Source organism: Pelobates fuscus, chromosome 2, assembly GCF_036172605.1.
Source record: "Pelobates fuscus isolate aPelFus1 chromosome 2, aPelFus1.pri, whole genome shotgun sequence".
Taxonomy (NCBI): Eukaryota; Metazoa; Chordata; class Amphibia; order Anura; family Pelobatidae; genus Pelobates; species Pelobates fuscus.
In genome coordinates, this window is record NC_086318.1 from 157,905,590 (window position 1) to 157,933,409 (window position 27,820).

Consider the following 27,820-nt stretch of genomic DNA (forward strand, 5'->3'; position numbering starts at 1 on the left):
ACAAGACATAATGGTTGATAAAGATTCCATAAGGGATAATATAGGTTCTAAATGGAAAGGCTATGAAGATAACAGAAGTGGTGACTAAAAAGGCATCGCAATGTATATTAAGACCTTCTGAGGCAAGTATACAGCCTGATATAAGTTCTTAAAGTTGTAACCGCGGCTGGTTCCCTTATTTACCACTATAATGTCTTAAAGCATAGAACTTAGTAGGGCTAACCATACAGATATCTAAGCCATAATTTTATATAGTTAGTGTTAGAGTTCCTCCATTTAACATATATAAATAATTGAGAATACAATATAAAATAAGGATTGTCTTGGAAGCAATACGTTTTGTCTTTTAGATATTTATTATATAAAAATATAAATATAGACATATAAAATCCATTATAGCAGAATTTATAAGATTAAACTAAATGCTTGCAAATATCATTAATAGATTGACATACCCTCCTGAACATGTCATCATGTCAGCCTCTCTGTCATTTTAAGATGGAGCAGCGTCTGTCTCCAAGTCTCTCCTCTGTGTCTTAACATTTTAAAAGTACACCTTAGGTGTCTTCATTTTAGGGTCACCATAGTTCATATATGAAAAAGTAACACTTCTTTTACTTTATTCATTTTAGGACCTCCCTTAATTTGGCAAACATACGAGGCCATAACTAAAGGGTGTATACGTCATGGAAATTTTCCTGACTTAGTTCAAGATGGCATCTTAAAGTCTGAAATCCTTATCTACTAAGGTTACCACAGTATATTATGTACTGAAAGAGTCGTAGCATAGCCTTGAAGCTTGTTTATACATTATTGTTATTTTAGTTAGTCTGGGACAATATGGCGCAAACATATTATGCACTGAGGTTATTGCTTAAAGAAACATCTATGAAGAACAGTATGTTCCATTTCTAACACCTTGTCAGTTTGCAATATCTCTTAAAGACAAAGTACACCGTTTAAGAAATACAACATTTAATTCTAAAACTTGTAATATTTGCATTTGCCCATAACAAAGGAAAAGGCTTATAAAAAGAACAAGACATAGGTAGGGGATAAAGAAACTTAATGCAAATTAAAACAAAACAAAATCAGCATTAAGACCTTCTGGGGCAAGTACATAACATAATACTTGTTTTTATAGAGGGAAAGGCTCATAAAAGGAATAAGAGAGAAATAATGGATTGAAAGACTTCATAAATAGTCAAACATATCAAAATCAACACTAAGACTTTCTGGGGCAAGGATTTATAAACGAAACTGCCAATGCATTTTTTTTCTACCCAAAAATGTCTTAATAGCCTCACCTCTCCAGGGGATGTTACTTCTTTGGATACCAATACAATTTAAAAGTTTGGGATTTTTACCATACTTAATAAATTGCTTGGATACAGAATTATTATGATACCCTTTGATAATATTCAGACAATGCTCTGCCAATCTTGTCTTCATGCATCTAGAGGTCATTCCTAAATATTGGAGGTCACATGGGCATTCCAATAAGTTTATTACATTTTTGGTATTGCAGCATATGAGGTCTTTGATCACATAGGTATTTCTCATATTTTTGGAAGTAAAGTGCGTCGTTTTTAATTATTTATTGGGATCTGTAGTTTTACACGCTATACATCTGTTGTATTAAAAAAAAAAAAAAACGGCTTTTGACTTGAATAAACAAAATACATTATTACCACGGTCTTTAGTAAAGTTCTTAGTGAAGGTAGGATTTGAAACCCCTAAAAATTATGTTTGGTCTGTCTGTATTAAAATCTTTCAGTATTTCATCCAGCTTTAATATGTGCCAGTGTCTCTTAATAATCTTTCTAACATCATTACTTTTGTTATTAAAATTAAAAATAATTGGCATAAATGGAGAACCGTCTTTGTTTTTATTTTTATATTCCAAGAGGTCTTTTCTGTTGCTCTGTTTAATTGTCATGAGAGTTGTGTTTAAACTTTCTGAGGGGATAACTCTTTTCAATAAATTTAATGAATACATTTTTTTTTTGCATGTCTGGGTTTGTTCAAAATCATTAGTCCATGAACAGTTTCTACAGAGACGAAGGAATTGGCTTTTTGGAACTCCATCAAGCCATGGTGGCAGCTTGATTTATCAATGACCGTGTTCTGCAAGCTTTCTTAAAATAAGTTTTGGTATTTAATACCATCATGAATAAATATCTGTAAATGGGAAAAATAATTATTCAGTGCGTTCATGCTAAGTTTTTGAGCTGTTTTTTGCTAATTTTGTGCCATTACAGAGATTAACTAAACCACAAGATGAACTAAAACACAAGGGCGAATTATTTGAATAGTTTTTCATTCTCTGTATTCTCCTGTGCTTTCTTTGGGTTTGATAATAGATTACAACCTAATAAACTCCACTCTCCAATTTATGGATCATGCCAACATAGATCCCACTCCTGCCTGGGAGACTGTTCCAGAGACATAATTACACAAGCAAAGAGAAAATCTTATGGGAAATAGCACTCTTTCTCAAACCATTTTGAGGTTTAGCACACAAAATTCATAAAAAATGTCTCTCTCCCATCCTTGCTTATTTTCTTGTACAATAGAGTACTACACAGTTTAAAATACCCCATAGAGGTTCATAAACTAATGGGTCACGTTACTAGTTTTTTGTCCCAATATTTTCATATTCTTTTCATTTTTGTTTATTGAACTCTACAATTCTAATTCTGACACTCCCCCTATTTTTCACAATTCCTTGCATTGCCAGCTCAGGCTACAGAGACTTTGAGGTCCTGTCTCATTGCTGTGCTCAGTACAGTGTGCTCAGGAAGTGTGTTCATGGTTCTCCACTGAGCTGAGCTCTCTCAGCTGCCATTCCCACTGTGGTGGTTTAAAGATTATGTACTTTTGGCAACTTTATATCATCCAGTTTTGTTTCAAATATCTCAATGTCAACCCAGTAACGACAGACCCGTGAGCTTAACATCTGTGATTGAGAAATTATTTGAAGGGCTGTTGAGGAGAAATATTCAAGAATTTGTTTTGAACAAAAATTTCATTAGCAGGAATCAATGTGGTTTTATGAAAGATAGGTCATGCCAAACTAACTTAATTGCATTTTATGAAGATGTTGGTAGAAATATAGATCAGGGTGATCCAGTAGATGTCCTCTACTTGGATTTTGCTAAGGCGTTTGATACAATTCCACACAAAACGTTACTAGTAAAACTGATATCAGTTGGTTTAGATGAAAAACTGTTCTTGGATAACTGTTCTTGTTTAAAGAGTGCATAGATTATTTGTAAATGGAACGTTTTCAAATTAAACAAATGTGGTAAGTGGAGTGCCTCAGGGTTCTATCCTGGGCCCATTTCTGTTTAATCAGTTTATAAATGATCTTGATGTGGGTACTGAAAGTTATTTGTCAGTGTTTGCACGTGACACAAAACTAGGTAAGAAAATACAGTCTGAACATGATATAACTTCTTTACAGATGGAATTGGACACATTAGGGCACTCAAGTGGCAGATGCGGTTCAATATAGATAAATGAAAAGTCATGCAGTTATTTTATACATTAAATGAGGTAGAGTTAGGGATAACATTAAATGTTAAGATCAAAAACTAGACAACAGTCAATACCTGTCTGCTGTTACAAAAGCTAGTAATGTGCTTTAGTGTATAAAAAGGGTTATTTGTTCACATCACCTAAGTGTCATTTTGCCTCTTTACAAATCAACGGTAAGATCCCACCTTGAATATGCAGAACAATTTTGGGCATCAGTTTTAAAGAAGGATATTGCAGAACTAGAAAAAGTACAGAGATGTTACAAAACTAGTCAGGGAGATGGAAAACATTAGTTATGAGGAAAGTCTAGCAAAACTGGATTTTTTTTTTTTTTTTTTTTTTAGAATAAAGGCTGTTAATTAGCAGGAATATCCCAAAGACAAGAGGTTACCCGTTGAGACTGGAAACAAGGCACCTTTGCTTACAGTAGCTATAAGGGTTCCTCTGCCTAAAGAGGTTGTGTTACCAGAATATATATATATATATATATATATAAATATCCAAAAAATACCGGCACTCCAGGAATTCTCAGTGATACAAGTTTTTCTTTTATTCAGTTCAGGACGTCAACGTTTCAGCTCCTCATGGAGCTTTCATCAGGAGGAGCTGAAACGTTGACGTCCTGAACTGAATAAAAGAAAAACTTGTATCACTGAGAATTCCTGGAGTGCCGGTATTTTTTGGATATTTATGATTTTTGCTACCAGAGCACCAGGTACCTTATTATTGTTTTGTTGGAGTGCAAGAATTTCCTCTCGTCTTTTTATATATATATATATATATATATATATATATATATATATATATATATATATATATATATATATATATATATATATATATAAAAAACTGTAATGCTTTTTTGCAAAAATATTCAAGGATATAACTGATATTAATGTAAACATGTTGTTAATGCAAGGAGAAATCTACCATTATGGCGTCAAGAAGGAATTGTTTCCCCTTTTTGTAGCATAATTGGATATGACTATATTTTTTTCAGGCTAGACAACTATGCAGCATCTGCTTTTTGACCATAACAATTTGGCATTGGCTTGCTTTTGGGCTTATTTATGCACAACTTTTGACTAACCTCACTCTATTCCAGCACTCTCAACTACAATTACCATTGGTCTACACCCAGATTGCTTTAGTCCTCCTATTCAAACCTTTTAGAAATCACATGTTCCTGTTATGTAGTATTGGGGCTGCTGGCTTCTGAGGACACGGACCACTGTAAAGTCATGTAGCATTGTCTTCACTATATCAGTCAATATATAAAAGTATTTAATGTGTATTGTGGGTGGTGAGGTGTGTTTATATGGACATTATATTGGTGTTTAGCTTTTGGAAAGCTTAAAATACTTTTTATGCCACCTCAGCTGCTGATTGGATTCCTAGCTGTCCGTACTCTCAGTCCTTGTTCTTCTGATCGTGCTCTTCTTATATTCGGACTTGTGGTCTGTATCATATCCTGTATATGGTGCCTTGTATTTCTGGCAAAACCCAGAGGTCAGTGATATCTTTTGACTTTATTTGATGTTTATTGAGTAACGCCTATTTTATCACCTTCTCTGTCTTTTGTCAGTGCAGCCTCAGATATGATGATATAATATGATTATGCATATATTCCTGGAATTATAAATAGGCAAACCAAATGTGCAAAGGTGTAACCGTTTAATATGAAACAAAAGCAAATACAACCGTGAATTATGTAGACCATTGCAAAGTAAACTAGGAATTACTGTAGAGGCTAGTAAAAGGCCTACAAGTACATGCAATGTGAACTCAAGCTGTTATGAAACTAGTAGCTAAACTAAAAAATAGTGTGTGCTAGGAAATGGCATTGAACCAGACAACAAAGTTATTTTGTATTTGTCTTTTATTTGATACACACAGTCAATGAATGCATATTACAAATGTTTAATAGGATGGAATTTACCTTGCCAACATTTAGCTGTTAAAATATGAACCAAATACATATTCTATAAAATGGAAGCAAGGGACACAGCATGATTTTAATAAGCTAGATCAGTGCAGTGGCGTCTCTAGGATTCATTTTTAGGGGGGTCACATGGTGGGCCAGGGACAAAAGTAGGGGGGCACATTTAACCCCGCCCTCGCCGCAGTTTGACCCCACCCCTGCTGCATGTTAAGCCCCGCCCCCGACACAATTTTTTTTTTTTTTTTTTTAATAATCCCTGGTGGAGGATTCATTATTTTCCACCAGGGATTATTAAAACAGAAACACATTTCCCTTGATACAGTGCCATAGTTGCGTGGATGGACCCAGCAGTATGTGCGTGTGCGTGGATGGACAGACAGACTGCTGAGTCCATACACACACGCACAGACACAGACTGCTGAGTCCATACACACACAAAAGCTTCCTCACTAGCAGACACACACATACAGACACACATACTGCTGAGTCCATACACAGACACACACATACTGCTGAGTCCATACACAGACACACACATACTGCTGAGTCCATACACAGACACACACATACTGCTGAGTCCATACACAGACACACACATACTGCTGAGTCCATACACAGACACACACATACTGCTGAGTCCATACACAGACACACACATACTGCTGAGTCCATACACAGACACACACATACTGCTGAGTCCATACACAGACACACACATACTGCTGAGTCCATACACAGACACACACATACTGCTGAGTCCATACACAGACACACACATACTGCTGAGTCCATACACAGACACACACATACTGCTGAGTCCATACACAGACACACACATACTGCTGAGTCCATACACAGACACACACATACTGCTGAGTCCATACACAGACACACACATACTGCTGAGTCCATACACAGACACACACATACTGCTGAGTCCATACACAGACACACACATACTGCTGAGTCCATACACAGACACACACATACTGCTGAGTCCATACACAGACACACACATACTGCTGAGTCCATACACAGACACACACATACTGCTGAGTCCATACACAGACACACACATACTGCTGAGTCCATACACAGACACACACATACTGCTGAGTCCATACACACACACACACATACTGCCGAGTCCATACACACACACACATACTGCCGAGTCCATACACACACACACATACTGCCGAGTCCATACACACACACACATACTGCTGAGTCCATACACACACACACACACACATACTGCCGAGTCCATACACACACACACACACACATACTGCCGAGTCCATACACACACACGCATACTGCTGAGTCCATACACACACGCATACTGCTGAGTCCATACACACACACACACGCATACTGCTGAGTCCATACACACACACGCACAGACTGCTGGGTCCATCCACGCACACGCACAGACTGCTGGGTCCATCCACGCACACGCACAGACTGCTGGGTCCATCCACGCACACGCACAGACTGCTGGGTCCATCCACGCACACGCACAGACTGCTGGGTCCATCCACGCACACGCACAGACTGCTGGGTCCATCCACGCACACGCACAGACTGCTGGGTCCATCCACGCACACGCACAGACTGCTGGGTCCATCCACGCACACGCACAGACTGCTGGGTCCATCCACGCACACGCACAGACTGCTGGGTCCATCCACGCACACGCACAGACTGCTGGGTCCATCCACGCACACGAACAGACTGCTGGGTCCATCCACGCACACGCACAGACTGCTGGGTCCATCCACGCACACGCACAGACTGCTGGGTCCTTCCACGCACACGCACAGACTGCTGGGTCCTTCCACGCACACGCACAGACTGCTGGGTCCTTCCACGCACACGCACAGACTGCTGGGTCCTTCCACGCACACGCACAGACTGCTGGGTCCTTCCACGCACACGCACAGACTGCTGGGTCCTTCCACGCACACGCACAGACTGCTGGGTCCTTCCACGCACACGCACAGACTGCTGGGTCCGCCCACGCACACGCACAGACTGCTGGGTCCGCCCACGCACACGCACAGACTGCTGGGTCCGCCCACGCACAGACTGCTGGGTCCGCCCACGCACACGCACAGACTGCTGGGTCCGCCCACGCACACGCACAGACTGCTGGGTCCGCCCACGCACACGCACAGACTGCTGGGTCCGCCCACGCACACGCACAGACTGCTGGGTCCGCCCACGCACAGGCTGCTGGGTCCGCCAGTATAAGGTTCTTCTGCAGGCTTAAATCTCTGAAATCCTTCTTCCTGAAGTGACTGCAACAAAGAGGAGGCATTTCAAAGTAAGCAAACAATCTGAAGATTCTACTAAAGGTTCAAACAGTTGAAGAGACAGAGTTTTTAATACCAAAAGCAGGTCCCAGGGTGTAGAAAGGGATCTAACAGTAGGTTTAACTTATTTGACTGCTTTAAGAAACCAAGATACCATGGAGTCCAGGCCCGGACTGGCCATCGGGCATACCGGGCAAATGCCCGGTGGGCCGCGATGGCCGTGGGGCCGAGGCCGGCAGGGGAGATCTCAGGATCTCCCCGGCCGGCCCATGCAGGGCCAGCGCTATCCGAGCGCCGGCCCTGCTGTGTGTCTCCATGGGCCGGTGGAGAGATCAAAGATCTCCCTCACCGGCCCAGAGGCACTGTAACATGCGGCCGCCGGCTGTGGGGTGTGAGGGAGGGAGGAGAGGACCGGCGGAGCTCTACCCAGCAGCTCCGACGGGTCCTCTCGCGAGGTCTGAGCGTTGCCGCGGTTACCACGGCAACGCTCAGATCTCGCGAGAGTGAACTCTAGCCGGCAGGGGCTAGAGTTCACTCTCACCACTGGACCACCAGGGAAGGATGGCAGCATGGCACCCCTCCTCCACCCAGGCAGAACGGATCTCCCCCCTCCCAGGATAAAGGTAAGAAGGGAGGGGGGGATATAACTTTTTTTTTTTTTAAATTATTAATAAAAAAAATACATTTAAATTAAAAAAAATCACACTAACAGCCCCCTCACACACACAGCACCCCCACACACAGCACCCCCAGACACACACACAGCACCCCGACACAAACACAGCACCACATGTGTGTCGGGGTGCTGTGTGTGTGTGTCTGGGGGTGCTGTGTGTGTGTCTGGGGGTGCTGTGTGTGTGTCTGGGGGTGCTGTGTGTGTGGCTGGGGGTGATGTGTGTGTGAGTGGGCTGTTAGTGTGATTTGTTTATCTGATAAAAAAAAACTTACATTTAAATAAAAAAATCACACTAACAGCCCCCTCACACACACATCACCCCCAGCCACAGACACAGCACCCCAGACACACACAGCACCCGCAGACACACACAGCACCCCCAGAGACACACACAGCACCCCCAGAGACACACACAGCACCCCCAGAGACACACACAGCACCCCCAGAGACACACACAGCACCCCCAGAGACACACACAGCACCCCCAGAGACACACACAGCACCCCCAGAGACACACACAGCACCCCCAGAGACACACACAGCACCCCCAGAGACACACACAGCACCCCCAGAGACACACACAGCACCCCCAGAGACACACACAGCACCCCCAGAGACACACACAGCACCCCCAGAGACACACACAGCACCCCCAGAGACACACACAGCACCCCCAGAGACACACACAGCACCCCCAGCCACAGACACAGCACCCCCAGCCACAGACACAGCACCCCCAGCCACAGACACAGCACCCCCAGCCACACACAGCACCCGCAGACACACACAGCACCCCCAGACACACACACAGCACCCCCAGACACACACACACAGCACCCCCAGACACACACACACAGCACCCCGACACACACAGCACCCCCAGACACACACACACAGCACCCCCAGACACACACACACAGCACCCCCAGACACACACACACAGCACCCCCAGACACACACACACACAGCACCCCCAGACACACACACACAGCACCCCCCCCACACACACACACACAGCACCCCCAGACAGACACACACACACACAGCACCCCCAGACAGACACACACACACACACAGCACCCCCAGACAGACACACACACACACAGCACCCCCAGACAGACACACACACACAGCACCCCCAGACACACACACACAGCACCCAAACACACACAGCACCCAAACACACACAGCACCCAAACACACACAGCACCCAAACACACACAGCACCCAAACACACACAGCACCCAAACACACACAGCACCCAAACACACACAGCACCCAAACACACACAGCACCCAAACACACACAGCACCCAAACACACACAGCACCCAAACACACACAGCACCCAAACACACACAGCACCCAAACACACACAAGGCACCCTCAGACACACAGCACACATCACCTTCACTCACACACCACACATCACCTTCACTCACACACCACACATCACCCTCACTCACACACCACACATCACCCTCACTCACACACCACACATCACCCTCACTCACACACCACACATCACCCTCACTCACACACAGCACCCTCAGACACACAGCACCCTCAGACAGACAGCACCCTCAGACAGACAGCACCCTCAGACAGACAGCACCCTCAGACAGACAGCACCCTCGCTCACACACACACACACACATATATATATATATATATATATATATATATATATTTATATATTATATAAAATAACCCTCAGTGAGTTAACAAAGAAAATTAGAAACCTAGAATGTGATGGCAGATAAAAACACCCTCACACACAGCACCCCTCTTACATACACACACACTGCGCCCCTCACACATACAATACGTCCAAATATATATATACACACACACACACACACACACACACACACTACAGCACCCCTCACACTGCACCACTACACACATTACGCTCCAGATACACGCTAGATCCCTTACCCTATATGCACTCTTAATCCTCTCTCTCTCTCTCTCTCTCTCTCTCTCTCTCTCTCTCTCTCTCTCTATATATATATATATATATATATATATATATATATATATACACACACACACACAAACAGAATCTCCTATACACACTCTTGGTCCTTTACACACTAGATCTCCTACACACACACACACTGCACCACCTACACACACACTACATTCCTTGTCAGCAAACACATACAACATTCTCTAAACACACCCTCTCTACAACCCCTACACACACTACGTTACCTATACACACACACACTACAGCCCGTATGCACACACTCGCTACATCCCCTATAACACTATGCCCACTATACACACACTCTCTACAGCCCCTAGCCACACATATTACACCACAAACACAAATTAAATTGACCTATTTACACAATACCACACCACACTCTACACACACGCAATCCCACATGCACCATACACTTTCCTGGCCCTTTTGTCCTCTGGTATCTCACCTGTGGAGACACCAGAGACAATTTAAAAGCAAACACAGCGCAAGCATGTTATTAAATTTGCTTGCGCTGCGCAGAACAAATACAGGGCCTTTTTCTAATGCCAGAGCTCTTCAGCGGGGCTCTGTGTATTGAACCAACATGCTCACTTTGAGAGGGGGCGTGATTGGCATTAGTGATGACAAAACACACCTTCTCTGGCCCCGCCCCCTTCTTAGGGGGCCGCTCTGATTGAAAAATGCCCGGGCCTAATTTTTTTCCCAGTCCGGCCCTGATGGAGTCCAATGCCCACCTAGTTCCAGTAAGGGCAGATAAGGCTGAAACCTGCACTCGTAAAGAACTCCGGCTGAGACCTCTATCAAAACCTGTTTGAAGGAAATCCAAGATGTTGGAAACTGTGGGAGAAAAACAAGAAATGTTATCCTTGACCAATTCCGAAAAAAAAAACTGACCAAATACGATAATATGCAGAGGAGGTCGATTTTCCTTCTGGATTGCAACAGAGTGTTAACTAATGATTAAGAAAAAACCCTCATAACTAGGTTCCTCCGTTCAGTTTCCATGCTGCAAAGTGAAGGTTGTTCAGAAATGGGTGAATTGTTGGCCTAGAGGCGTTGGCGCTGACAAACATTCATGTAGAAACGGTTGCAGAAGCCCTGATGCGAATCTTCTCCCGCATGGGACTTCTCCAGGAGATAGTGTCAGATCAGGGCTCTCAATTTACCGCAGAGGTCACACATCAACTCTGGAGGCACTGCAGCAATAAGCCGATTATGAGCTCGCCTTACCACTCCCAAACTAATGGCCCATGCGAACAGTTCAATGGAACAGCCTCTTGCTCTGTGACTGGCCCTTTTAAATTGGTGGGTGTTAAGGCACTTAGGACAGAACCCTCTGTCCTAGATTGCATTGTTTGCCTTAATTGCTTGGATTTTACATTCTCCCTGGTTGTTCGTATATTGGTTTGTGCAGTTCTAACGTCTATTATAGCCAGGATGATGATGTGCAAACAGACGAACAAACTGACGAACGACCGAACACCCTGCAGGGGGAGTGTGCGGCTCGTTAACCACCCAGAAGCTGTGGTTAACCGCGGCTTAATTGGCGAATGGCTGGGTGGTCGGCCTTCATATGAACGAACACGTGGTGGCAGCCATTTTGTTCAGCCGAACGCACTCAGCTGTGTTTTGCCATCGAACGCCTGGAACTATTATCGGCTACTATGTCCACGAACACCGCTGAGACTTCTACCTTCCGTGCATTCAGATGTGACTTCCATAAAACGTTTGAACCCCTGCTCTGATCTGGGTGATTTTTGGATATGTTGTTCACCCCGATCAGGGCTATCCAGGGATATATGATTTATGAGGATATGTTTGTGTTTTGGGGTGTTTCTGGACTCTCTGGGTAAAAGTGGATATTTTCTGCCGGTGGATAATTGGCTTATTCTGTTAGCTAGCTTAATTATATAACAGGCAGAGGGGAGGGCTTGCTGACTGTATGTGGGAGTGTTATTGTGTTAATTATTGTTCCTATTGGTTTGGTACATTTGTGTCCTGTGCTCCACAAGGTCCACATGGGTGGTAACCTTGTGGGGAAAATGTGTATAAAAGAAATACCTTTGTGCTCAAAAAACAGATCAGCTTGTACCTTCATGATGCTTTGGCTCATGTTTTGGGTATTGGAGAATTATCTACACTCTGGGGATTGCTATAATCCCTATACTCCCCAGAGTAAGCTCTTGTAAGAGCTTGTTCCTGTTCCGGTTCCTGCTCTCTGGATTTAGGAGAGGTCTACCTACTGGAAGCTGGTCCCTGGTCTTGGGCCCAGAGTAGGAGGAAGACGGCGAGACTCCAAACAAGCTGCGGCGGTTTGTGGGGTCTGCGGTGGTTATGGTGTCTAGTAGAGTGCTTGGAGCCCTCGCGAAGCACTAGGAGCATCCGTCAAACGGAGCTACCCAGTTGGGGTGGCAGGCGATCCGTTAGATGTACGTACAAACCCCAGGTGGCGCAGAGCGCCAGCGCACATGGGACGATCAGGGAGCCAAGAACCGTAGTTTTCAGGTACAACAAAGTTTTAGTTTCATAACCTGTCCATAATGACAATCTACAGGCTTCCTGGCAGGGCCCATACCAGGTGGTAGAGAAGAAATGCGACACCATCTATGTGATGGGCTCTTGCTCTGCACTGGGAGGGCGACGCATGCTCCATGTGAACATGAAAAAGCTGAGGAAGTGGTGGCGATCTGCGCCCCTGCCTCCGAAGACTTTTTAATAACCTTTGTGACGAGACCAATCTCGCCACTGTGCATTGGAGGAGCCTGGTTGCCTGCCTGCTGCCTTTTGACTATGGACCGGCATTTAAATACTTTATTTTTCTATGCAGAAAGGTCTATGCATGTATTTCTGCCCTGGGGTTCGGTAGATTCTCGTATTTACTGAATAAACTCGTTTAACCCAGATAGCTATGCCATGGAGCCTATTCGTGTAATAAAAGATTTTGGCTCCATGGCAGTTAAACTGTATGTGTGTCGTCTGATCGCCATTCAGTAATAATGTGCGCTCAGAAGTAAGCTGTCTGGGGATATGTTGCATGTCTATATTTTATGTAATAAATGTAACCTTGTGTATTTTATTGTATTTTACTGTATTTTGCTACCATGTGGCTAATTAAGTTTTGCCTCTGTCCTCGGAGATAATTGGATTACTTCTCAATTATCTCCAGGATAATTGGATTACTTCTCAATTATCTCCAGGATAGAAGACTCTGTGGAACCGGTTTTGGGCAGAAAAGCCATGCATCATTTGGTCACAAATGACTTTGATCTATCTTTTGAACCAATGTACCAATTTGGATGATTTTGACATATGTTTGTATTTGGAGTATGCTGATTCTAAGTTTTATGTGAATGTGATGCATACTTTTAAAGTTATGAATAATGTGGAAAAACTGTATTTCTCTGCCTGTGATAATTACATTACCCATTGTGTAAGGTAATTGTATCACAGGCGGAGGGGAGGATTTTGTGTGGGAGTGTCTGAGTGTATTGTTTGTGTTTATTGGTTGTTTTCCAAAACCCTGTGGGTGGTACTAATGTGTAAGAATGTGTGTATATAAGAACAATAAACCCACAGCTCTGTCTGTTGGACCCTTAAAACTGAGCCTTGTCTCGTTCTTGGGGGGATTTATTGTATGCTGTTCCAGTTTGACTGCTAGGAGTGTAAACCTATTCGTATGGTTTTTACTATTCTGCTATTTACAGCATTCGTATGTTTGAAGGCATTCATATGCTTCTCCGGTTCGGTGTATTGGTGTCTACAGTAGTTGTGCCTGTGTCTCTGGAAGGGAAGATCTACTAAACGGCGGTTTAACCAATTTTATGCCTGGGGTACCGTTACAACCTTCCCCTAGGGGACGGGAGTCAGACAGGCGAGTTAGAGGAGGTCAAGCTGGGAGAACGGCTGAGCCCTCAGGAGCGTACCCAGGTACTGCAGTTATTAGGGGAGAAGAAAGCCACCTTCTCCAACGTGCCTGGCTGGAGACCCCAGGTCAACTCCCACTACACCAACCCCCATACCGAATTCCTGAATTGGTACGGGAGAATATGCGAAAGGGGATCCAGGAGGAGCTCCAACTGGGGCTTATTGAGTCCTCTAACAGCCCCTGGGTCCCCCCAGTAGTCCTAGTGCCGAAATGGGATGGTAAGACCCATTTTTGTGTGGACTACCGGAGGTTAAATGATAAGACTTTGTCGGACGCCTATCCTATGCCTAGCATTGATGAGTTGCTAGACAGGATGGCTTGGGGCCAGTACCTCATTACAATTGATCTTTGTAAGGGGTACTGGCAGATCCCCCTACTTTCCACAGGATGGTAGATCAGCTCCTAGATGGGTTCCAAGATTGTGCCTGTGCACGTCTGGATGATATCTCAATCTTCAGCGATACCTGGCAGGAGCAGTTGGCCCATATAGGAGTGGTCCTAGATAGGATTACAGAAGTGGGCTTAACGCTTAAGACCAGCAAATATAATATAGGCATGGCCAAGGTACAGCACCTCGGTCACAGAGTGGGATGCAGGCAGCAGTGGCCTACCCCCGGGACGAGGACTCAGGTATTAGCCTTCCTTGGGATGGCAGGGTACTATAGAAAGTTTGTGCCCAATTACAGTGCCCTGGCCAAACCGTTTACGGATCTTGCTGTAAAAACATACCCTGACAAGTAGTCTGGGCCCCGGAGTGTGAGCAGGCATTCCAGTTAAAACAGGCCCTTGTGAATGCCCCTGTTTTGGCAACTCCCAACCTAACTAAACGCTTTATCGTTCATATAGACCCTATGTTTGGATTGGCCCAGATGGCGAAGAACATCCCGTGGCTTACATCAGTCGCAAGTTATTACCCCGAGAATTAAGCTACGCCGCTATCGAGAAGGAATGCCTGGCTGTGGTGTGGGCCCTGAAAAAGTTACAGCCCTATTTGTACACGCAACCATTTTCCATGCTGACGGATCACAACTTGTTGGTATGGCTGAACCGGATGGCAGGGAACAACGCCAGGCTGCTGCGCTGGAGCTTGGCGCTGCAGCCTTTTGACTTCACGATACATTACCGCAATGGAAAACAAAATGGAAATGCTGACTTATTGTCCAGACAGAACTTGAAAAGTGATCTGTGAGCACCCCTGGACATCTCCAAACTGATCCGTCCAGATCAGACGGTGTATGCCAGCTTGTGGATATGGGGGAGCATTGCAGCAGACTCCATCCCCTTGTGTTCTGTTGCCTGTACCCCCTTGTTCGTGGTGGTGACTTGTTATGCCCCAGCAAACACCAACCACCCCTGGCTGTTAACCACGTTACACCCTGCGTGCTTTTCCTGGGTGGCCGCCATTCGTATAACCAAGCCATTTTGTCTCCTGAATGCAGGCAGCGGTACCTGGTCTTTGAACGCCGGGAACTAATTTCGGCATCACATCTCCGCGAACCCGGGCAATGATGATATCGCTGACCGTCCCACTTCCTGATCAACTAGACAAACTGCGTTCGGGAGATATGATCTGCCGAACAAGGGGAGCATTTGCGCTATAGCAGGCAGGAAGAGCATTCGTTGGTGTTTGCACAGGAATTCCCGAACAGCTGACGATCCTGCCCAATCCTCTGGAATGGTTTTGGACTATGCCCGCGTGGCCGGTCGGTCAAAACTTTATTTGAACAGAACTTTTGTTCTACCGAACCGATCTGAGTGCTTTTTTGATATGTTGTGCGCTCAGATCGGGGCTATTCAGGAATATGATTTTTGTGGGGTTCCTGTATTCTTTTTGTGTATTTTGGGGGTATGTTAAAAATGTTTATAAGTTTCTGTATTTGAGAGATAGTTATCCTAATTTGAGCTCAATTAGCTCTCAAACACAAAGGCTCTTGGGAAAGAAACCCCTGATAAGGAAACCCCATGCAAGGGGGAATGCATAAAAAACGTTTGTGGCAAAATAAAGTTCAGTTTTACTCCCAGAACTGTGTGTTGTCCAGTTACTGGGGAGGAGGTGGGCTATTTATTTGGCAATTTCTTGTTCCTGACTTCTACTTTTGGTGATCCAGCAGAGGAAAGTCCCTGTCAGGACTAGGGCTGAGCTAGTATAATTATGCTTTATTCGCAACCCCCATGTTTTCTGGGTTTGCTCCTTCATATAGTATATTAAATTACCGGAAAAAGCACAACTTCTTAAAATGATTGGCAAGTAGCCAATGTGAAGTTGTGTTCCAGGATAGTGCTAAATACAGTGGTCTGGATTTCTACATTTTAAAGGGACACTATAGTCACCTAAAAAACTTTAGTTTAATGAAGCAGTTTTAGTGTATAAATCATGCTTTTCAGGTTTCAATGCTCAATTCGCTACCAATTAGGAGTTCAATCACTTTGTTTCTGTTTATGCAGCCCTTGTCACACCTCCCCTGGCTTTGATTGACACAGCCTGCATGAAAATAAACTGCTTTCACTTTTAATCAGATGTAATTTACCTTAAACAATTGTATCTCTTTCTCTGTAAATTGAACTTTAATCACATACAGAAGGATCTTGCAGGGTCTAGCAAGCTATTAACATAACAGGGGATAAGACAATCTAAATTAAACAGAACTTGCAATAAAGGAAGGATAAACTTTAGATCACTCTTTACAGGAAGTGTTTAGGAAGGCTGTGCAAGTCACATGCAGGGGGCTGTGACTAGGGTTCATAAACAAAGTTTTTAACTCCTAAATGGCAGAGAATTGAGCAGTGAGACTGCAGGGACGTGATTTGTACACCAAAACTGCTTCATTAAATTAAAGTTGTTTTAGTGACTATAGTGTCCCTTTAGGGACAAAAGTAACATCAAAACTATTTTAACATAATTTATTCTTTCAGTTTGAACGGAAATAGATTGTTTTAAATGAAGTATGTGTTTAAAAAAAAAATATATATATATATATATATAAAATTATAAACCCTCCTCTCTCCCTTTTTGCTATATGGCAGGCTCCTTCAGCCATATGAATGCACCCTGACAGTATTTAAAAACAGTCAGTCTCCCTGCTTCACTCCTTGCACAGAAGCAGACTACCAAGACTTTAGAGACTGTTGGTTTTCAAATACCGTCTGACAACAAACACTGTCTGGTTTAATGAAGCAGTTTTGGTGTATAGATCGTTCCCCTGCAATCTCACTGCCTGTTCTCTGCCATTTAGCAGTTAAATCACTTTGTTTATGCAGCTCTAGCCACGCCTCCCCTGGTCAGCCTAGACTCTATAACAAACGCAAGGGCTAATGGTTGGGAACCTGTGGTCTATCAAGAGGGGCTGGAAGGTCATCAGTTTCAGTGGTGGTTATCCATTTTGCCCATGTTGCCACGTACGTATGACTATGGCCCATCCTGGAAATCCGTAAAAATGGTGTCTGGTTTATGGTTTGATTAGGGGAATTAGGAGGCTGTTGTGTGTGTGTGTGTGTATATGTGTAATATATATATATATATATATATATATATATATATATCTATCTATCTCTATCCAACTATACCTTGCTCAGGCTTCAGTTATGTGACCGGGTGCATCACCGAGGCTCCAATATCCAAAAAGTTGTGATATTAGGCTGCACTCACAGATTCTTTAAAGGTAACTTTTATTTTTAGTATTAAGAGCAGATCAACGTTTCAGTCCCTCTTGTGGACTTTCATATAGTAACGGATCACCTGGCACCCCGACTGGGTACCTCCATTGAAGGATGCTCCTAGCGCTTCCTTAGGGCTCCAAGCACTCCAGCCGACACCATAACCACCGTAGACTCCTTCAGAGAGCAAGATAGGAACAAGCTCTTACAAGAGCTCAGTGATTATAGCAAGGGAATATGCAGAACATAGCAATCCCTTGTAGCCAGGGCCGGATTAAGAGCCCAGTGGGCCTGGTGCTGATAATTATGATGGGCCTAATTACAAAATCTTATTGACCAAAAACACTAAAACAGTCCTACCTCCTAAGCGTCATGTATCTGATGGAGATGATGCTGTAGGGAAACTCATAGGATGCAACTATGAGAAAACACATACCCTTTGCTAATCTCATGCTTTCATCTTTCAAGTAAACCCATACCCCCTAACAGCAGTGTCCAGTAAAGCAGGAAGTCTATAGATGCGGTAAAAGGGTGGGCTACTGACACAAATCACATAACCAGAACGGCCGAAAGGACGAACATACACAAAAAGGGGGAATGTCTGTGTCCCTATGTCTCCCAGTCCCTTAGTGTTTGTGTCCTCATGTCTCCCAGTGTCCCCATGTCACTAGGGGACATTGAGAGACATTGGGACACTGGGAGACATGGGGACACAGATACTAGGGAACACTGGGAGACCTGGGAAATCTGAGACTCTTGGGGGCACTGGGTGACAGACACGAGGGGACACGGGGAGACATGGGGCACTGAGACACTGTGATATATAGGGGACACAGGAGACTTGATAAAAACCTGGGTACAGGACAAAATGTTGTGGTGTCCAATAAACCTGCTTAAAGCTATCACAGTGAGTGCCTGAGATTTTTTTCTTTTATACTAGGGGACACAGAGACACTATGGGCACAGATACACTATGGGCACTGAGAGACATGGGGCACTGAGACACTGATACACAGGGGACACTGATACACAGGGGACATTGGAGACTTGATAAAGACCTGGGTACAGGTCTAAATGTTGCGGTGTCTAATAAACCTGTCTAAATCTATCACAGTGAGTGCCTGAGATTTTTTCTTTTATACTAGGGGACACTGAGACACTAGGAGACATGGGGACACAGAGACATTGGGAGACTAGGGGACTTTAGGAGTCTAGGGAACACTGAGACACTAGGGACACTGGCACACTACAGACACTGAGAGACACCAGGGACACATGGGGATACTGAGATACTAGGGACACTGGCTGGGAGACATGGGGACACTGCCATGTCTCCTATGTCTCAAAGTCGCCCAGTGTCCCCATGTCTCCCTGTGTCTCCATGACTCTCAGTGTCCCCATGTCGCCCAGTGTCCCCTAGTGTTTGTATCCCCATGTCTCCCAGTGTCCCTTAGAGTCTGTGTCCTCATGTCTCCCAGTGTCCTGATGTCACTAGGACACTAGGGGACACTTAGAGACATGGGGACACTGGGAGACATGGGGCCACTGAGACACTAGAGACAGTTTATCCTTGCCTCTCTCTCATGACTGAAACCGCAGGGGAGCAGCACAGAGCAGGTAAGTGAGGGATGGGGGGTGGGGGAGACCGCATAGAGGAAGGTAAAGTAGAAGGAGCAGAAAGGTTCTGCAAGGGGCAGGAGGGGTCAGCAAGGAATAGAAAGGGGCAGCAAGAAGCAGGAAGGGGTCGAAAGGTTTTCAAGGAGCAGGAGGGTAAAGTAGAAGGAGCAGCAAGGACCAGGAGGGGTCAGCAAGGAGCAGGAGGGGTCAGCAAGGAGTAGAAAGGGTCTGCAAGAGGCAGGAGGGGTCAGCAAGGAATAGGAAGGGGCAGCAGGAATGGGAAGGGACGGTCTGCAAGGAGCAGGAGGGGTCACCAAGGAGTAGGAAGGGTCTGCGAGGAGCAAGAGGGGTCAGCAAGGAGAAAGAAGGGGCAGAAAGGAGTAGGAAGGGCCTGCAAAAAGCAGGAAGGGCCTGCAAAAAGCAGGAAGGGTCTGCAAGGAGCAGGAAGGGTCTGCAAGGAGCAGGAAGGGGCAGGAAGAATCAGAAGGAACAGAAAGGATCAGTAAGGGGCTGGAAGAAGCTGGAAGGGGCAGAAAGAAGCAGGAAGGGCAGTAAGAAGCAGGAAGGGTCTGCCAGAAGCAGGAAGGGCCATCAAGGAGCAGGAAGAGCCATCAAGGAGCAGAAAGGGATCAAAAAGAGAAATGAGCAGAAGGGCGCAAAATAAGCAGAAAGTAGCAGAAAGGTAAAGGAGCAGAAGGAGCCTCAGAAGACAAAAAAGACTGTGTCAAATGAAGGAGAAGAAAATGAGATTGGAGCACTTCCTTCGGGACACCACATCATAAGGCGTTGGTACCTGGGCCTGGCAGGGAAACTTTGGACCTTCTCATCTCCCCAGGTAAAAACAAACAATATCAGTGTTAATGTGTTCACTTTTATTTACTGAGTGTCAGGAAACACAGAGGGCCGCTGGGTAGGGGTGCCGCTGATTGACTAGATGGGTCAGCTAGCACTCTAAGCCAATCAGTAGCTCCCCATTCATAAAAACGTAAAACATTTTTATGAACCGGGAACTAGCGATTGGCTTAGAGTGTCAGCTGACCACTCTAGCCAATCAGCGGCACCCATGCCCAACGTCAATCTGCACTTCCTGACACTCTGTTTCAGAAGTCGAATACCACGGAGCGACCTGGAGATCTGGAGCTGAAGGAAGCCTTTGGGGGGTAAACCATTTGAGAGCGGTTTCACCCCTTCAAAGAAAGAGCACCCAGGGGCCTCCTTGCATCACAGCATTTTCATTTAGATAAAGTTGTTATGGTGACCAGAATGTTCCTGTAATTTGATGAAAGAAACACTATAGTGTCAGGAATACAAACATATATTCCTGACACCATAGTTGTGAAAACGCTATTCCTCCTTGCTTTATGTGAAAATGACTATGCTCCTTCCCTTTCATGACACTGTCAAAAAGGTGCCAAGCTTGGATGTCATTACAATTATGCAAACTCTCCCCGGAAAAATTCCTGCGGACGTCCATGCTCAGGGTCCCCATGTTCCCCAGTGTCCCAATGTCTCAGAGCTGCTCCCCCGCTGCTGTCTGGACTCTCTGTGCAGAGCTGCTCCCCCGCGGATCAGTGAGTAGAGAGAGGCAGGGAGGGAGATGCTGTAACTTCTTATCACTGCCTCTCTCCACACAAACAGCGACCCCTACTGGCCGGCGCTGCTATTGCAGAATAATCTATGTTTATACTGAGACAGACATTTGTATTGCCGGTATTACTGCAATACCGGCACCGGCTAGGCAGCCTCAAATACCTGAGAAATACTTCTGAGAAATACCTGGCAACCCTAAGAAATACATGAGAAATACCTGGCAACCCTAAGAGTAGTGCGTAAAAAAAAAAAAAAAAACATTTTTTTTTTTTAAAACCAATGGGCCTATTCCATGGGCCTGGGCCTGGAGCTGCAGCTCCATCAGCCCCTATGTTAATCCGGCCCTGCTTGTAGCAGATTCCCCCAATAAGAGACAGGACTCAGATTGAGGGTGAAGTAGAACTGACTGTACTGGCACATACAGCCTCTTTTTATTCACATTCTACAAACATAGTACTGCCCACAGGGTTTTGCAGAACAACCAATCAATACGTACAATACACTCAGACACTCCCACACAAAATCCTCCCCTCTGCCTGTGATATAATTACTGAACACAATGGTCTGACTTAATTATCACAGGCAGGAAAATACACAGTTTTACACAATATTCATAACTCTAAAAGTATACATCACATTCACATAAAACTTACATTTTCTGAATCTGCATACTCCAAATACAAACATCATACAAATTGGTCCAGTGGTTCAAAAGTTAGTTGAAAGTCCCTTTGTGACCATCTGCAAGCATGGCTTGGGTGTGGTAAGCCAATTACCTCCAGCATACAGAAAATGGCTCTATTCACAACAACAGTAAAAACACATAAAAATACATAATTCCTATTATACTTAACAGAACCCCCACATTCAACCTATCCCCAGATAGCTTAGATCTGAGCACTCACTATATCCGAACAGCGCTCAGATACCACAACCACAGTCAAATCGCCATGGGGTTAAAACACCGCAAGAGCTGATGAGAGACCGAGGAGGGGCAAAACAGCAAGTTCCAACTAGTCTGGCAGTGTGCCTGAGCCAACACCCTGCTGGAACAATAGACATGGATTCAAATGGGCAGAAACAGTCTTTTAGAAGCCAATAAACCCCAAATAGTCTTTTTAAATGGCAATACACCCCAGGGCCATTGTCATGAGGGAGGAGGCTGGCAATCAGGCTCCTCCAACAGCCAGGGGCAAAGGGCAGTTGGTCATATAAAAATCCAGTGACAAAAGGCATTTTGTCACATATATATATATATACCATTTGATTACCTCATATATTCTTTTGCAGAACTAAGTTATTCAGGGGCAACACAACCTTTTATGTAGAACAGTGCCTGGGCCATAATGGCATCTTCTTCTGCCATCCTGAGATTCATCAAGCCGGTGTAGGGCCTGTGGTTCGCTTTTACCACAGAGATAAGAGCTTATAGACAGATTCCTGCGTTCTGGTTGGCAGAGAGCAATGGTGCACTAAATCACAAATCTTGTCCCATTGGGGAGCTTAAAACTTAGTTTTCAGAACCATCTCCAAGTGACCAAAAAAAAAAAACATGTCTGCAGTAGAACCTAGCCATCTGAGTCAAGAACATAATGGACCTGGGGGACCATTTGTGAGAATAGGGTCTAAAATGCTTTGTTTCAACCCAGAGGAAGAGGAAGGAGTAAAGACCAGTGGAATGAATGGTGAGCAAAAAGAGTCCAGTGGCTGTGTGGATTGGCCTTTATAAATGGGTTGGTGGAGTCCATGCATCTAATAGCCTAATAACCAGCTTATTCAACCACAAACATGCAAGTAAAGCTCTAGACACCTTCCACCTCCTTCCAATATGCATTAGGGATCGACCGATATTGATTTTTTTAGAGCCGATACCGATACCGATATTCTGTGAACTTTCAGGCCGATAGCCGATATAATTTGCCGATATTCTGTACATTTACCATTTTGGAAAATAAAAACTATTTCTAAAGGTAAATGCACAAAATATACATGCCACGTGTAGTGGATGCAGTGTGTTTAGACAGGGGAGCTGTGTATGTTTGTGTAGTGTGTTTGTTTAGTGTGTGTGTGTGTGTGTAGGGGATGCAGTGTGTGTGTAGGGGATGCAGTGTGTGTGTAGGGGATGCAGTGTGTGTGTAGGGGATGCAGTGTGTGTGTAGTGGATGCAGTGTGTGTGTTGTGGATGCAGTGTGTGTTTTGTGGATGCAGTGTGTGTGTTGTGGATGCAGTGTGTGTTTGTGTAGTGGATGCAGTGTGTATTTGTGTAGTGTGTGGGTAGTGTGCGTAAAGTGAATGCAGTGTGTGTGTGTGTAAAGTGAATGCTGTATATACTAAATTCAAAGTGTGTGTGTTTGTGTAGTGTGTGTATATAAGGAATGCAGAGTTTGTGTATTTGTGTAGTGTGTGTATGGTGAATGTAGTGTGTTTGTTTAGTGTATGTATATAATGCAGAGTGCGTGTGTAGTGTGCATTATATAAACACTACACAAACACACACTGAATTGTATAAACACACTACACAAACACACACTGAATTATATAAACACACTACACAAACACACTGTGTATATAATGCAGTGTTTATATAATGCAGCGTGTTTGTGTAGTGTTTATATAATGCAGTGTGTTTGTGTAGTGTTTATATAATGCAGTGTGTTTGTATAGTGTGTGTATAATGCAGTGTGTTTGTATAGTGTGTGTATATATAATGCAGTGTGTATGTATAGTGTGTGCGTATATAATGTATAGTGTGTGTATATAATGCAGTGTGTGTGTTTGTATAGTGTGTGTATATACAAACACACTGCATTATATACACACACACAATATAAACACACTGCATTATATACACACACTATACACACACACACTATACAAACACACACTGCATTATATACACACACACACTATACAAACACTGAATTATATACACAGTGTGTTTGTGTAGTGTATGTGTATAATAATAGAGTGTATGTGTGTGAGGGGGCATTTTTTATTATTATTTTTTTTATATTAAATTAATATTTTTTTTTATATGTTTAATTAATTTTTTTTTTGTCCCCCCTCCCTGTTTTTTGCCTTGCCAGGGAGGGGGGTCCAGTCAGTGGCATTGGCTTAGGCTGCTGGGGGGGGGGGGGGGGGGGGGAGCGGGCAGCAAGCGTTTACTCACCTCCCAGCAGCAACTCCAGCTCCCCAGTGTAAATCTCGCGAGACCCGCGGCCGTCAGAGCTGGCCGCGGGTCTCGCGAGATTTACACTGGGGAGCTGGAGGAGTTGCTGGGAGGTGAGTAAATGCTTGCTGCCCGCCCCCCCAGGACCGCCGGGCTTGTAATGAGCCTGGCGGTCCTGGGAGGTATTATCGGCAATATCGGTATCCCTATTGGCCGATACCGATATTGCCGAAAATACCGAATATCGGCCGATTATATCGGTAAAACCGATAATCGGTTGATCCCTAATATGCATCCATATCCTCCCCATCCCCAGTCTTTATTTTTGTGTGCAGCAGGGTATAACCGCTTGCAAAGCCCCAACATGCAAATCAAACGTTTGTTGTCATGCCATTTGTATTAACATTGTGGCACATAATGTACATGCACATTTTTAAAATGAGGTAAGAAATAAACATTTGCCGGTACTGAGCCATTCTAAGTCATATTAACAATTTAGGTATGCAAGAGCGAAGACCAACATAATAATATGCTTGAATCATATTGTGGGCACAGGTATTCCTGCCATCTGGGTGTTGACAGTAATGTACCATATGTGTGTATCAGGAGATGGCAGGTTGTGGGTTGGGCTATCGCTATACCTCCATCACACTGAGGTAATCGGACTCTGGGGACTATCGTGTCGGAGGTGGGGGGGGGGGGGGTGAGAGAGATGGCAGAGTCTGGCTTGGGGGCAGGGAGAGAATGGGCATATCTGACAGGTGGGCCGCTAAAAATTAAAAGGGAGAAAGGTCTATAAAGAAAAGTCTAACCAACTTCGAACTGCAGTGTGAGTCCCATGCATTAGAGGAGGTAAGTTCCTGGCGCCTACTTCACCATCTCAGGTAGCTGCTGTAGCGGCTGCCGCAGGCGTTGTGTTCTTTGGGATGAATGGTGTGATTGTGGTCGGGTGATGGGTCGCTGATGTCGTTGCCTGGTTGCTAGAGCGTTGTAGGGAGGCCCAATTTGGTGAGGAATGCGGGTGCTTCGGAGATATCGGTGATGGAGTGTACCGCGTCTCCCTGTCTTACTTGTAAGGCCCATGGAGATCTCCAGCGGTATTCTTTGCCATGGCTGCTCAGCAGGGCTGTGAGGGGTTGTAGCGTTTTGCGCCACTGTAGTGTCTCGCCAGAGAGACCCGTGAAGAAAGAAAGAAAGCCATGTTCTCAAAGTTGAGCGAGGAAGTCCCCTTAAGCGCTGCTTGCACCAGTGTCTTAGCTGCTACGTTGTGAAAACGCACATCAGGTCTCTGGGTGGCGATTCAGGTATTTTCTTGGGTTTTGGAACTTGGAATGTGCCATCCAGGTTTACGTTTTTAAAATGCTTAGGCTCCAGTAGATGGGCTACGAGCCGCCAGAGGAGATGTTCCAACAAGGCAAAAAGCATATCAGAGGCCGCTTGGCGTTTTGTAAGCATTTGGATGTCGTGCTGGAGCTGCGCTATGGTTTGAGTGTGCTGCTCAGAAGTGACTTCCACTGCGCCTATGCAGCCTACTGTGTGATATCATTGCGGGGCAAGGCCACTTCCGCCTGTATGGACCTCTGGAGGGTTCCCAGTATGTTCTCGAGCATTTCTGCCGTCACCGGTCTGGAGTCGCCGGTCTTGGGCTTGGGTTGAGGCTGTGAGGACGTTGTCAATCCGCTTCCATCTTTGTCTGAGGACAGCTCGTACAAGTCATCATAGAAATCTCCCAGGTCGGTGGCCATCTTGGGCCCATATGCGCCATGTGCTTGGTGGAGAAGATCACCAATATTCACACCTGGTTTTGGTCTCTTGGGTTCCAACTTCTTGGTTTTCCTGCCCATGGTCGTTGGGGGCTATGGGGCTACCGTATTGAGGCTAGCAAATTTGTTATTTTCACCGGGTTATGGTAAATTAGCCCGGAGCTCATCGATCGTGCGTCCACGCAGGTCAGTTGCTCGGCTCCGCCCCCCCGGTACCCGGTATACTTTTAAATCTGATGCTTATACCCAGACCTTCCCTGGGTTTTGGCAGAGTCAGTTGCAGAACTTTTTGTCTCTGCTTTTTTTTTTATAAATTCTTTATTTATAGAAAGTTCAGTTTTTGGGGGTAGGGGTACAGAAGAGAAAAAAGGAGGGGGTAGACAATTACGGTTTGTTTCATACAACATTTGCATTGGTTGATCTTGTTGTTCGAAATACAATACAACTGGTTACAAAGTTCTTTTTGGGCGTTTGTTTTATGTGTTCGTTTGCCCATTGTTACAATCGTGTTCCGTATCGTCTTTTCATTTGTCTATTGGTTGGGGTGGGGTACAGAAAGAAAAAAAGGGAGGGGGGATAGGATATCCTGATGTTTTGCCCTTTTGTCTTTGCTCTGATGTCGTATCCTCTCACTGGCTTGTGGGTCAGGTTTGTCTGGTATCTGTTGTGTGTGTGAATTTGCGGGGGATTGGTTTAGGTTGTTAGGTTGTAACACTTCTCTTTGGTGTCCGTGGGTGTGAGATTGTTTGGGTTTGGGTTGGGGTGTGTGTGTCTGATGTTTGTTTGGTTGTCTCTGCGTCGGTGGTGGAATTGTGTAGCCTTTTGGAAGGTTGTGTGTGTAATCGTCTATGGTAACGGTTGGTCATGTGTGTGGGTGTTGGCGCTTGTTGGAGTTTCGATTCGGGGTGTTTTGTGATTTTATTTATTTTTTATATGCAGTTAAAGCATAATGATTGCAAGGAGGAAACATTTTCATTAATTATTGTAATAAGTAATGTTTGAGAGAGGTAAATGAGACCGGGAACCACGCTCCCTCTGCCTAGCCAGGAGAGGTAGGGCAGGCACCAGTTTGCGAAGTACCTATGGAACACTGCCAGCATGGGATAAAAACTATTTTATGGGGGGCGGAGCCTGGCTGCCGAGCGGATCAAACATGCATTGTCTGAGTTCCACTGTGCGGGACTGGAAAACGACAATTAAACTGGGCCGCTTGCTATATCGGACAGATACTGGAGATCACCCGGATAACAGGATGACGGTGTATCCAGGGATACCAAATTTGGACTTTCCCGTTGCCGGAACGCCAGCATTAAGGCTTGCGGGGGTGAAAGAGAGACGGACGCTCTCCTAGCCCTTCACCCGGTGGAGTAAACCTGTACCAAGCTGTCACTCCCCCCGGACCAGTGGGGGTTATCCCGGTCTACTGACTTACTTTACACACCTCTGTCAGCTACACTACAAGCAACTGTTCAGACACAAGTTCAAACTGCAGCAGTTACTCTTAAAATGGCGGCTGCCCCTACTCATCATGTGCCTAGATCGACACAAACTGTCATAACCCTCCATGATGCATTTGAGTGACTACTCCACAATGTCGATATGCTCTTTGCAAGCTTCTGGGCAAAACTGGATGCC

General features: G+C 44.9%; 1 protein-coding gene across 1 annotated transcript in view; it reads left to right on the forward strand.

Moving 5' to 3' along the window:
• LOC134585662 (major facilitator superfamily domain-containing protein 8-like) overlaps positions 1 to 27,820 on the forward strand; it is a 104,731-nt gene that overhangs the window by 59,831 nt on the left and 17,080 nt on the right. The window contains exon 10 of the mRNA XM_063441115.1: positions 4,920 to 5,049. Coding sequence (XP_063297185.1) covers positions 4,920 to 5,049 — 130 coding nt within the window. The remainder of the gene's footprint in view (positions 1 to 4,919; positions 5,050 to 27,820) is intronic.